Here is a 14,685-nt window from a genome sequence, read left to right on the forward strand (position 1 = left end):
TGTAAGTCATTTGGTTCTGTTTTCATTAAAATCTTGTTCCTGCACCAGTCTGCCTCCTGCCTTGTCATCTGCCAGCATTTGGGTCCTCATTCTCCCCACAAGCCCTGACAATTCATAATAAAACTTAATATTAGATCTGACTAATGAATGAAACGGAAATTAACAGAATAAATTACTAACATAAACATAATCTACACTAATCTCAGGCTTCCGGATGTCGTATGTCCCTCTCCTTCTCGTGAGAGGTGCTTTACGTGATTTGAACTGCTTACAGCAAACATGAAGAAAATCTTTGTTTCTGGTCATAATGAACATTTCTCACGACAATGTCAGTGATTTGAGTTTAAAACTCTTCCTTTGTTTTCTTTTCTTTCACCGTTGCTGCATCTCCTGGTTGTTTATGAGTGTGGTTGTGTGCGTGTGTGTTTTGCTGCGCACACTGACTTACCCAAGTTTGTCATTACTGTTCATTAGTCAGTCATCATCAGTTATGTAGTTGTTTCTCTGCCTAAGCCTCCAGTCAGATGAAAACAGCTACAGGGTACAGTGTAATACTATATGTGTTAGTTGTGTTAAGTGTTAACTGAATTTAGGCAGTAAAAATAATTCGGGGCAATTAGCTGGATTTATACTTGTGTGGCATCTGCGTGCAATCGGTTACATGTAGCTGACGCTGGTGAGTTTGCTCTTACACTCGAGCGTAGGTTGTGCAAGTCATTTTGGTGTTGTGTTGCAGTTTCTCCTCCTAATCTCAAGGTGGCAGCAGGGGTGGTATCAGCCGGTAAACTCACCAGGTCGGAGTTTTTTTGATGGTTCACTTCAGTTCCAGTACGTATCTTCTGTTTTAAGGCTGAATAATTAGCATTTTTTCCTTAAAAATAATTTAAAATGTTCTCATTTGCTGCGAGGGATAAAAGGAAACTTCCCTATAAATAATCTATCTCCTACATCAACAATGGCTTTGTCAAGTTTTTCTCCTTCAAAATAAGAGTTCCGTGCCGGAATAATTTGGGTGGACTGTGTTGCTCTTTCCAACTTCCTTGTTCCTTAACAAATCATATGCGACTCCCCACGGTTGCCTAAGAACAACAAGGCAGCGTTTGGTATTTTATGTCGGCAAAAGAGCAGCAGCGTGCTGGTATGGAAGCAAGTAAAAGTTTCACTGCCCTTAAGTTTCAGAAAAACTTAAAAGCCTCGGCATCCTGCTAAGAAAGCAACGACCAAAAACGGAATAAAATGAGGATCAATATTGGAGAATCTTTTGAAAGGTGGAGAAGTCTGAGCTGGCAAAGTTTCTCCTCGACAGGTAAGCACCATAATTTTGCTTAAATTAACCGAAAAGTTTATCTTGATTTACAAAGATTTTACTCTAATTTATTTCTCGGCACTCGTTAAATTAATTTCTGTGACTGTATGAATGTATTAGTGGAGTAAATTGGTGGCCTGTTAGTTTACAACAACAAACATAATGATGTTTGGGCCAAGTGAATACTGTGTTTGTCCTTATAAACTTATGAAATTACTATCAAATTAATTTATTGTTTTTAAAATAAACTAAAAAAATACTAATTTTATCAACAGTATTTGTAATTTTCATCACAGTAAAGTAATACCATGTTGTTTAAGCTCAAAAAACACATTTTTGGGTGCACTACCCCTTTAATATAGGCCTACCTCTTAAATAGCCCAAAAAAATTTAGCTTTGTTAGATTCAGAAATGCTGTCTTCATACTCTGGAACATTTATTAATAAACACCACAGTTTAATTCATGCTTCATTTTCCTACATTTATACACTCCTTCACAATACATGTACAGAGAAGAAAAAATCTGTCTAAAAAATAAGCAGCTATGGCAACAAATCCAACTAGTTGGTAACACATGCAGATTTGGGGTTTAGTGGACAGTTTCTCTAACTTATGTTTGAATGTACAGTAGAAAATAGAGCTCTGCTGTAAGTATTATAGGAACTTTAACCCTCTACATGGTGAATTCACATTAACCCCTTACGATGCAGACGTGCCGGTCCCGGTACACGACTACTAATCAACAACATTGCAGCCATGTGTGCAAGCCCCTCCATCATGCCCACAATTTACACATCAAATGAATGCTCAAAGTCTCGTCTTTCCAATGATATACACCATTTTGACACGTAACAACCACAGCACTAACAATAAAGCCTTTTTTACAGAAAAGCAGAAAGTTTAAATGTTGACTTTCCTTACCTTTAAGGGCTCTCTATAGGTCAAACATCAATATTTCCCATCAAGATTGGTCTCATTCTGTCCGTACAGGTTAGAAGGGGACAAAAAAAGTTTTTTCTGTGTGTTCTAAAGTGTATAACTATTTATCAGCAATACTTACAGTGATTCTGATTGCTGTGGGTGAAACTAGAGAGTGTTACCTTTACATAGAGCCCAAGCCTGTACTTACAATCCAGAGGGTTCAATAACAGCAGTAATTCTAATTTGGAGAGGTCATATTACAGGCGCATGACATGACAGCTTTATGACATCATGTCATGATTCCCAGCAACTGGAAATCAACACACTGGTTGTGTTAAACGCACATCATGATGGCTTCAGCAAAGAAACCCAAGAGGACATTGTCAGAGGAAGTGAAAAAAAGAAAGAGAAAGTAACAGAGCACGCAATTAGACTGGAGTCAACACTGGATGGCCAAAGAGAGCTCACAGAAGAGATGTGATTGGAGACGGATGCCGAATTAGCTTTTGTTGCAGGTTGCAAAGTGCAAAAATCTGCCAAAGTTCAGTAGTTCTTTAACAGAACACTGTCAAATGTACAATTGCTGAAAATGATTGCTTTTTGGTCAACAAGTATTTTTTAAAGTTTTGTTTAATTTTTTGTATTCCCATTTTTGGAGAAAGCTGATATATTCAGAGGAGAGAAGCATCTAATCTAGTAGTGTTATTGTTGCTTCCTTGTTGGGCCTCACTGAGCACTTTGCATGTAGGAATTTGCAGCAGTATATCAGCACAATGTGTCAGAGCTCTGCTACAGTCTGTTGAAGATCCTAGAGACTCCTGGGAAACAAAGCACTTTTGAAACTTCCTGTGCAGAGGTACACTTCCTTCCCAGAGTCGCTGAAGTAAGAGGAGAATCCTGAAAGATGATGGATGGAGGCTCTTAGATTTTAGTCCCTTACTGCCTTTTCACAATGAACTTACTGTGCACAACCTCTTGTTCTTCTGTAATGACAAACTAAGGGGGTAGAAGCATCAAGGCAGGAGGTAGAAAATCAAATCACATAGGATACCATGTCACATTTGACATGTACAGATCCAGTTCCTGGGCTCAAAGGTGACATTTAGTTCACAGAAGTGTTTCTGACTGTATGAAAAAACAAAAAAAAATCTTAATTGTGTTTACTTTTCTATTTCATTTTTTTTTATCTCTCTTGCACAATTTTTTCCTGTATTTTTTTTCAATCCATAGCTGGGACTGTCTCCTTTCATGTGAGGGGCTGTTGAGGAATGCAGATGTTCATGTGGTAAAGGTGTGGGTTACCAACAGAACTTTCCCTCCCTCTGAGTGACAAAAGCTCAACGAGACTTTTGAGCAAGGCCACTCATTTCGGTCCTATGACGGCCCCAGTCCTGCAGGTTTTCAATGTATCTTGGCTCCAACACACCTGACTCAAATGACTGCAGCCTCATGGGACCAAATCGAGTAGCCCTGCTTTAGAGGAGGGCTTATAGTTTAAAAAATAAAGAAAGAAAAGAAAAGAAAACAAGGAGCCTCTTTTTCCAAATGGTCATGGTAAAACAAAAAAAAAAGGCTACTAGAGGCAGTGCCTGCTTAAAGTACTACAAGTCAATTTGAGCAAAACTACTGCCTGATGATAGACAACAAAACTCATAGATTCCATCATGGTCTACTGGATTTGCAATGGGTCTCACCATTGTTGGTCACAGTGCTCCATCTATGTTTGCAAAAATGACAAATCCAAAAAAGAAAAATTCTTATCAAAACTATTGAGACTGAACTGAGAAAAGAGTAAATATTTATTCTTCCTGGTTTACTAAAGCTGCTTCCATCAACTTCCACTCTAATCTGTGAGTATCTGGTATACACTCGAAACTAAATTGCTGTTTATTCTATTTTGTGGATATCAAAACCCCAGCCTGGTGCTGAATGCTATCAGGGGAATGAGGGTCCCAGGATGCTCAACACTGCTGCTGACACAACACTATTTCTGAAAGACCCACCACTTGATTTACCCAAGCAAAATGCCACAGTAATTGTGAAGATTTATATCAATGGGAAAGAGCTGACAAGGTCCCATGGCTATCAGATCTGACAGACTTAATATGTGCTCAAATGTTGCCTGCCACACTAAAGGCTTGCAGGTTGACCAATTTTACCCGGAATGTTCCACCTCAGCTGGTATTGACCGAGCCACCGTTTTTCACTTCTGTAAATCGAGTGTGAAGTGGAACCTTTAGGTTGTGAAATTGCGTTTATAATAAACTGGAATTACTTCAAAACATTTTACCACACATTTTTTATTTTGCTTTGTATGCTGTCTCAAATTACATAAAACTGACAGGTTTGTGTGGTGGTTTGTATGAACAGGCAAACTTTAAGGTTTAACAAAATTAAAGATCTATTATGTCATTGGAAAATGTGTTTCTATGGGTATCAAACCACTTTATTAAAACAACTAATATATTTGTTTTTTCTTTTAATCTGTCATTGAGACCTACTTGTCATGGGTTCACATACATGCCAGCTGCCATATTTGTGCAACCATTTTTACTACGTCTCTGAAGGGGCAAAACAACTCTCTGTGTGAAGTGAGAACCCTCTGAACTTTAAAACTGCATTGCCAGCTTTGTTTGAGAGATGCGCTGTTTGAAATAAGTAATGCCTCAAAAGGCGCGTAGAAGAAGACAGTACACATGTACACTGCACCTGAAACAACTGGACAAGGAAGAACTTTGGCCACTAACAGCCACCGTCCATTCACAACAGTACTGGGCATTTAAGGTAAATTCTATGCTTATCTTTACCAATAGATTTAAGTAAGATTTTCACTCTGTACCTTGAAAGTAGGTGTTTTTTTTATTCTGAATCCTTCACTTTTATGTGTGTAAATACAACTAATATTGCAGTTACAACAGGGTAACAGGTTGTACACCAGTGAAGATGCTCTTATAATGGCACCATGATGAAAAACTCAAGACAGCTGTATAATGTAAACGCAGTGCTGAGTGAATAATTATATTTCAATATGAATACATATGATGACCGTATGATATAAAACACATGAAAATAGACGTAGCACAAACAGAGAAGACACCTCCATCCAAAAGAAATGCTGCAAAGTGAGAAAAATATGCAGAAAAATTATTCATATTGTAATAGGTTACTATGGCTCTCATTGGCCATGGCATCACATACAAAGAACACTTCTCTAAATATGCACTAACATATCTATTTTATATGGTCATAGACCTGAAAACATGTCCATGTGAGATAATTTAGCATTGGTTATCTGAACATCACTGCCTTCAAATAACCAATTCACAATGAAAACATGCTGGAGTCTAATGATAGGAGTTTGATTGGCCAAATAACAACATTTGAAAGTTTGTCATGGTATTGTTTGCATACAGTAGCTCATGAGCAGACCAGAGACAAACAAGAGGAAAATATACAATGACATGCATATAAATGAGTCTGCCTCCTATAAGTGTACAGTGCAATGGTCTTAAGCCACTCCTCATTTCTTTATATTGTCAGGAAAATAGATAAAATAAAATTAAAAAAATAAATAAATGGAAGTAAACCTACCAGGCCACCTACCACTTGTTCTGACCAGTTACTAGTGTTATTATTAACTGATATCTCAACGTTTTGTAAATAAATAAATAAATATTTATTATTACTTCTTTTATTTGTTTGCTTTCAAATATCAACCCCTGAGAAGGTAATATTGCAGAAAACAGCATCATGATGTGCCACGCCACCGCTAAAGTACATCAGGGGTCTGATTCTGCCTATGTCAGATTCATAATCACACTTTTCTGACTCTCCGTGCAGCTGAGACACAGCAGAGTTTAGTGCATTTGTAGCTAAATGACGTAAGGTTAGAGACAAACCTTGACATAAATGTCAGGTTACCAAAAAGATGAAAAAGCTATTTCAGACTCCACTGTTGTGTAAAAGTCATAGTTCAAATAAACTGAATATTGTGTCCCCAACAAAACAAACAGGAACGTAAAAAGGTTCAGTTTTCCATCACTGTTCTGACCAGGGGAAAAACAGAGCTGCAGGTCAATCACACCCTAAGTCACAGTGGCATTTTCAACAAACTTTTTAGGGTACTGCACACTGTATAGTTAAGGGAAATTACTGTGGGTCTTATATACAGGATTATAAAGCCTGCAAAGACCCCTTCACAGCTTTGAGGCTGTTTTTGTCTGAGTAGTTCCAGTTGCTGCATGTGTTTTTTAACCCCTCCCTTGTGAGCTCTTAAAACCAGTTTACTACTAATTGCACTCAGTGGATGTTTGTGCTTCATGATGTATGTGCAACGTTTGGCGCTGTAAGAAAATTACACTGTGCTCCCCTTAAATCTACATTAGGATTTGTATGAGAGGTTTAATTTTAGCTCTTCGCAAGTGTAATATGCAGTGAGGTAGGAGAGATTGTATCCAGTAGCTACTTTCCTGATAAGAAACACATTTGCTTTTTTAAAGACAGGGTTTCTTATTGATGTTGAAGGGATTTAATAGTATGTTATTGTGCCTTAAAACATTCCTGGAGCTGACCTATGAACTTTTGTCCTCGGAAATGAGTCTCACTCAGCTTTGTGCCTCTTTTTCTTTCAATATTTGGAGAAGTGCAAATTTTCCTTTATAATGTTGGTTATTTTATCATGCTGTTATTTAATCATGTCAGATCTTGTTTACGTAGTCTGTTTTTTAAATGTACAGATTCAACTGGAGAACAAAAACAGAAAGATGTCACCTAAAATACCTACTTAAAAAAGTTAAATTATGTTACACTCTCATAATGCATCAGCACACATCAGTAACATAAATAATTATTCATTGTTCAATTTTTGTGTCCTCCAAGGCAGACATGTGGGTATGTAGCTAAAGTTTTATCATCCAAGCATAGTAGGTAATTTATTCAACAGAGGACTTGTCTGTCAGCCTGAAATCATTTGTGGTTTTTCCACCTATGCAATGGGACGGGACCAGCAGGAGGGACATCTGCTTTGCTTTTAATGGGTATCACAAATGTTTCAGTTATTCCACTCCATCTGAAACTGCCCTCCCCTTTAGCACACTCCCAAATTACAGCATTGGAATGAAACTGGGGACTCTTTGCCTTGCAGAGGGTTAGTATTTTCCCCAGCTAAGAGGATCGGAAAGATTCCTCCTGTGGGCTTGCATCATGGAGGCTAGCATTAAATCCAGCAGTCAGCAAATTCTGTGGAAAGATGTGAGTTCCATTTCCTCTTTATTTTTCTGTTGCTTTATTGTAGTTGATTAATCAACTGCAAATATGGTCTATGATAAATCTTTTATGTATGCTTTATAGAATCTCCATCTCAAGGAGCTTCAGCCCTTTTCATATTATCATTAAACTATCAGCAGGTGGAATCTCACATGGTTTGAAAATGAGAAAATAATATTAAATTACAGCAAAAGATTCAAGATTTAAGCAAAATCTGGCTACAAAATAAAAATGACAGAGCTCACATAAATCTTTTCACTTATTTATTTATTTTTTACCTGTATATCCACCCTTGCATGTAGCCTCTGCTGGACCTTTTCATGTACTTCACAATCTTTTTCCTTCTTTAAATACAGGGAAATGATGAAAAACTATTTCTTTATTATTGAGGACAATGGGTTGAATGAGTTTTGGTTTCTATCCTCTTCATTCTTATTTTTGTTGTAGAACTTGCTAACAATGAAGCAACCTTTACAGCTAAATTATTATTATTATTGATATATAAAGCAGTTTGTTAAAAAGTTAACTCTGTCCCTGTATATCAAAGAAGAGGTAATTTCTCCAGCTGATACACATGCTGAATACTCAGTTAAATGATGCAGTATTATTATGAATAAAAATCACCTGTAGACTTTTTGCTTTCACAGGACATTAAATGCCTGTATGAGTGTGGCCGGTGTGATAAACCACAGCCTCCACTTGTTGTTTATGTAGGCTACCTGCTTTGTTTTTTTTATATGTTGTTTTCTCAAGAAAGTGCTCATTCTTGGCTTGATAACAGCAGGGGGGGCTCCGGGCACTCTTCTTCAGAGAGCTCAGGAGAAATTGCCTGGCAGATTCTGAACTCCTAAACCTTTAAAAACTAGTTGGCGGATGTTGTGCACTCAGACTGCTCACTCTGTCTCCATCCCTGCCTTTATTTATGTCTGTCTGTCTGTCTGTCTGTCTTTCTAGCCCACCTTCTTCCTCTGAGTATTCCATATTCAAAGCACAGGCAGGGAGAGGTTTGTCCTCGAGTTAAGTTTCCACTGCTTATGCAACCTGCCACGGGAGAATGGATTTCATCCACCTTTTTTTCCTCTCATCAGTATGAGAAATTCAGACAGGATGACATTTTTTGGCTCCTACTGTAGATGTCTGGTTTTCATTATACTTAAGAGATGTACAGTACTTTGATGTGTCTCATTCTTATGTGGCTACTGTCTCATATATGCCAAATAAGGAATTCTGCAGATAGCTTTCATTAAATGGCAAAGCAATGGTTAAAGTTTTTAAAGTCTTGAATAATACATACTCTGTCCTGCTTCTGTGTTGCACTGCTAATGTACTTACCAAGTACAAATCATATTCATTCTATCTGTATGCCATTAATGCACAATCATATTCCTGCCCTTTAGTCATGCCACCTACATAATGTATTTCTAAAATACGATAAAAAAGCCTTCATAGAGTATATTATTAGAGAATATTAGAGCTTATCATTTAAGCAGCATACAAGCCTAAAATGTTGAAAAAAATTGTGCATGATTATAAATTTAAAAATAACTCTCACATATATCAGAAAAGTTAGTACAGGAAAGTGCTGGTCAATCTACCAGTGCTTAATAACTGTAGCAACTTCAGCTACAATAGAAAACCAAAGCTGCTTTATCATCAATTTAAAAGACACAAAGATAAGCAACCACAATTTTGCTAATTGAAGTCAGTTAAATTTTTTCTTCTACATATCTGCTTTTCTGTTGTCCTTTGAGACCTTAAAATGTGGTCCACTGTGAATAAGGAGCTTTCATTTTCTCTCTGCTGGAGCTCTGGTGGAACAAAAGACAGTCTATTAATTTGTGGCCTTAAGCTTGGGGAATTGGCTACAGTGGACAGAGTTTTCATTTGAAGAGAAGTTTAATAAATTTAACCTTTCTGTTTGACACATGTAGTTGTGTGTTCTTTCCTGCACCTGGCTGTATGTGCAGTCATGTCCACTTGTGTGCCAAAAATGGTCTCAGTGGTGGAAACATTTTATTAAGTGGCCAAGTCAAATGGTTTCTCTTTTACCTACACAATGTTGATAAACCAGAAAACTAATGCAAGGAAATATTCTTTTTAGTTTCAAAGAGGTAGGCATGACACTGGGGTAGAACGGGATGGTCAGTGGCATTAATACTGAGCCACAAAATAGATGCTCTCTGTCATGCCCACACCCGCCTCTCTGGTGAACTCCACTTCTCCTGAGTTCTAACCACCGGTCCCAGCACTACATTACCCAGAATCCCTCTTGGATCTCATCTGCATCTCATCGTCTTCATCATCAGTCTGCACCTGGTCGTCTACCTATATAGACTCCCCACACAGACTGACTCATTGCGTAATAGTCTCTTGTGTGATCTATGTATCGCTCTCCATTTTTTCTCCATTTGCTTGAATAATTTCTTTTGTTATGTGTCTTTTCCACAAATGAACATGAGACCAAGATCTATGTAGAGAAAATCGACTCAGTTTCATTGTGTGTGTGTGTGTGTGTGTGTGTGTAATACATGGTTTGCAAACTGTGTAAATCCTTTGGGTACTTGCAAATGTATGTTCAAATACACACACAAATATCTGGAAATTAACCACCCAAAATAAATGTAGACATGTAGCACAAATTACAAACAATATTATTTTGCTCACAAACTTTACCTTTAACCTCATCAATCTAATAGTTACTAGATTTAAAAAAAGGCTCCTACACAAAGCATTAAATAGGTGTGCACGAATCACCTGGTGCACGTGGACAAAACCGCATTTACACACAGATCATTTTCCAAGTGCACACGGGGTTTTGACACTATTATTACACTTCTGGGCTTAGCAGGTTACACAAACACTGTTCAATCAGGCTAGAAGACACATAGAAATGCAGTGCAAGTAAAAAACAAAAAAGAAAGAGTTTGTGGAAAAAATAAAAAGGAATATTTTATGCACCACTTACATAAATTTCGAACTTACTGTTTGCAGGTTGAAGCCGTAAAAGAGAAGAAAACCAAATACCACACCTACCAGCTGGTGGCTCTGGTCCTGACCCTGGTGTTCCTGGTTTTGGCTCTATGTATTTTCAGTCTGATGTATCTGTGGGGCCCCAGTCTGGGGAAGGTAAGACTAAGTATCATCGCTCTTCTTGCCAGTCATCAGGCTTATTGCTACCGTCTGTGGTAAATGTGGTCCTTGTGTGAGATAGATGAAAGACACCCCAAGTTTTCACATCTGAAAATCATACAGGTTACATCAAAGAGAGAACTATGCGAGAGAGGGAAATGGATATAAAAAAAGAGAGGCAGTCTCTGCAGTCCGTATTGTATTCCAGTTGATTAAAAGATGTGTGGGCTGTAGAAGAGACAGCTGTGTTTTCCTCAGTGCTTGTTTTGGCCATCAGATCTGTAATTTTATGAATTCTTGGCCCAGACCACAAACCACTTTTTACTGCTCCAAATGCCCGACTTTTGAATTTATCTACTTTCTGCTAAGAGTGTAAACATCTTTTCACAATGACGGATCCTGATAACTAAAAACTGACGCTAATTGCTGTTGAGCAGAGTGGCTGCAGAAGGACTGAAACCTCTTGGACACATAATTGGGATAAACTCTTGTCCTGGCAATTCATCTTGTAAAATCCAATTCAGTCACACTTGATGGAGAACAGTTTCACCCTCCTGTTCTCCCCTGAGTTCCCCAAGGGGCCAAAAAAAAAGCTAATTTACACAAGCCAGAAGGAGAAATACATCAATAATTTCACATCCAGAAATTGGATGCTCTGTATGTTCTGAGCTGGGTTAGGAATGAGAGAAAATGATTCAACTGAAATTATGCTTAAAATGAACACATATATCTCAAACCTGAACTCATAAGTCTGCTTTGTGTGCGCTGTAAATGCCATAAGATAAAAAGAGGAATGTATTGTGATGTTGCTGTTCACAAACATCATTTTTAAAAATAATAAACATTCATTTAGGACATTTCTGCCTGTACTCCTCTCTTTCTTCTTTCACTGAGGTAAAAAAATTCAAATGTAGACAGTTCCTTCTAAGCTCAGGTTAACCAAGGGTCATCTGCACTTCCTGCATAGATGGCTTTGTCCACGCTCACTCCTTTCAACATAGATATGAATCACCTTTGAGCCATCTCCTTTGTCCTTGTTAAATATTTCATGCCGGAGGCAGAGCAGTCATTATTTCCACTTTAATAAGCTGTGATCATTCTCACGTGGCTCAAAAATGTGTTGATGGCAGAGGTTGCCCAGGCGATGAATATCAAACCTATGGACATTGGGTTTTGCTTTAATGGGGCCTTGAGGGGGAGGCTCGTTGTCTGGCCTCTGCATCAGGGAGTAAGATGGAGCCACTTCAAAAGAGAATCACCTGCTTGTCAGATGGGAGAAAAACTCCCTCAAACATGGTGAAACTAGGGTGTGTGTCCTCAGTGAAATGGCTGCTCTGAGGGTAAAGAGATTAATTAATACTGTGGATTGATGGTTGATTAGTTTCCCTGCAGAAATGTGGCAGCCAGTACCTTGTTTGAAGCTGTGAGGTGTTACACACAAAGACACTTGGATCCTCAAGCTAAGCCTGAGCAGCATCTAGTTGTTACATAAACTTAGGACAGCACTGTACATGAAGCAATTGGGGTGTATAGGTTGTGTGTGTGTTAGGTGGGTAGAGTACTAAATAACTTAAATTCAACTTAACTACACATCTGTAAGAATCTTAAATCATGCTGGATCTGTTTTGATGCAATAGTAACACAGACATGCTGTTTGTTGCTATGGTCCTAAAGTTTTTTGTTTTTGTTTTTTGCTGCATCTCCTAGCTGCTTGGAAACATGTTAAAATAAACTGCGGACACCCTGTCTCCATGTATATCTTAAAGAATTTGCCCTCTTATTCAAACTTTCTTTAAAGTTGTAATGATCAGTATCTGTATTACGGCTTTTTAAATCCTTCTGTAGTCTGTATTGTAAAACTAAAGCTGGATTTATACTTGCACAATGTCTGCAAACGGTGGGGCCAGCCCAGCTGATGCTGGTGAAATGCACTCTCGCACTCAAGCATGTGGTTGCGGTGTCGTGTTGTAGTTTCTCGCCCACAGTAACTACACACAACCAACGAAAAGATTAAAGAAGCAAACCCTGGTCCGCCTACACATGTGGGTCTCAGGTCCAACAAAAGTAAAAATCATTGTGCGTAAACACAACTGAAACATACATGTGTGTGGGACGAGAGGCGGTTGTGGCCGGGAGAAGTGGCTCCGGGTCAAATGTGGAAGAACGTGGTGAAAATTCTGATAGAAAAATGTTCAACCCAAGACTGCTAAGATCTGATATAGCTCTATGTTTTGCTCTTAGGTGGTGGAAGCATAAGTTGTCATGCATTAACCAATAGATGAGCCATTTTTCTTCTTTGTTGTGTGTCTTGTCCTCTCATTCAGTAATTCCTGATGCAACACTACCTCAAATGAGCAAAGCAAACTCGGTCCGAAAGAATGTTGCACCCCCCAACTAAACCGAGTCCCCAATCATATCTAGTCTAGTCTAATGACTCGTACATTGATTGTAGTGTTTGCAAGTATATTTGGTTGTAATGAGCAATTATTATATAATGTGTAGAAAATATTAGGACAGTTCATTTGAAATTGTCTCCTGCTTCTCCAGTGGTACATGATCAAAATACTGAAAGCTGTGGTACAAAATAATAAAGATTGAGTAGCTTTAATCCATCCATTCTCCATTCCCTCTCTGTCTCCTGCAAGGTCACAAGTTGCTGCAGTCTGTCTGAGCTTAGAGGCGGGGGACACCCTAAACTGATCGCCAGTGCATCACAGAGACAGTCAACCATAAGCTAGTTGAGAATCAGTAATTAAACCTAAAATGTTTTGGTGTGAGGCAACAGTGCTGACCACTGTCCTTCATGCCACCGTATTAAATCACTAAGGAAACAGCTAGAGGAACTAGTAAACAAACTAAAGTAGTCGGCAGCTAAAGTGCCAGATATGTACTTCAGAAATTGAAAAAATTAGAAAAAAAAATGAGAGAGGAAAATGTAGAAAATTTACAGAATAACAAAATATATATTACAATGAATTCTGGTCTTTAACAGTGGATTTAATGCAACCTTGTGCGTCAACAGCAATTCAAGTTTGAAAAGTAAAAGCTTTGAAAGTCTGCAGTAGAAGATTGTAATACAAATAAATAACTGGTAGAGAAAATTCCTAATGTGGTCTCCTTTCAATTTGGTGTCTGATCTTAGTTTCCTCCAGCTGTTCTGACAGATTCAGAATGAGAGAAGTGCAAACTAGATGTTAGAATCACGTCATTTAAAGTCTTAATAGAGAAGACAGAGTTGCACTCTAGGAGATATTCTAACCTTACCTGCTACTTTTTTGCTATTCTTTTCTAAGCTGATATGATAGAATGATAGAAAATAAAACTGGTATATCTGAATAACCTCTGCTTCCACAGAAAAAGCTCTTTTAAAGGCTGGGTGATGTATTTTTAAAACAAATGTATGTCTTTAAAAATCTGTTTTACGTTCTGAGGAAAGGTTGTGTAATTCATTTATGTATTTTGTAATCATTTAATAGTTTCAGTTATACTGAATCAATGATAAGAGTCACCAAAAGCCTACCAACACACACACACACACACACACATTTACTACTCTCTAGTATACATCAGAAGCATTCTATAGTCATGTGAAATTAGCAGTGCAATTAGAAAACAGAACCACAACTATGGCTGCAAACACTGTGTTATTGCAGTTCACCAAAGCAACGTGACCCCATGCACACGGCTTTGTATAGATAACCACAGAAAGGTAATTTGCTCTGAGTATTATATTTCAATATGACATGATAGCCACTTGGGTACTTCTTTTAATTACCTGCAAACATATGTTGTTATGGAGGCATGAAGATTATTATTTGCCATCATCTTCTCTCTCTCTGTCTGGGTTTGCGTGTGAAACAAAGAGAGGTGGTTGTTGTGCTTCCATATGCATGTCTTTTCTTTTTAAGCATCAATATGTCTCATGTGTTCCGGTGTGTAGATTACATTTCTCTGCATTCTCTTTTGGCTCACGATAAATTTATGTTTACTTTGCTCTCATTATTGTTCTGGGCCACAGGTCTCTTTGGGATATCTGCCTCCTTGTAAATTAATCCTCTGTTATT

General features: G+C 38.0%; 1 protein-coding gene across 1 annotated transcript in view; it reads left to right on the top strand.

Annotated features, from left to right (window-relative positions):
- Positions 1–7,345: 7,345 nt before the first annotated feature.
- The window catches only part of tnmd (tenomodulin), a 70,717-nt gene continuing 63,377 nt past the window's right edge, over positions 7,346–14,685 (top strand). The window contains exons 1-2 of the mRNA XM_041990239.1: positions 7,346–7,477; positions 10,484–10,618. Of these exons, the coding sequence (XP_041846173.1) occupies positions 7,430–7,477; positions 10,484–10,618 (183 nt within the window). The 5' untranslated portion in view covers positions 7,346–7,429. The remainder of the gene's footprint in view (positions 7,478–10,483; positions 10,619–14,685) is intronic.

Source organism: Melanotaenia boesemani, chromosome 7, assembly GCF_017639745.1.
Source record: "Melanotaenia boesemani isolate fMelBoe1 chromosome 7, fMelBoe1.pri, whole genome shotgun sequence".
NCBI lineage: Eukaryota > Metazoa > Chordata > Actinopteri > Atheriniformes > Melanotaeniidae > Melanotaenia > Melanotaenia boesemani.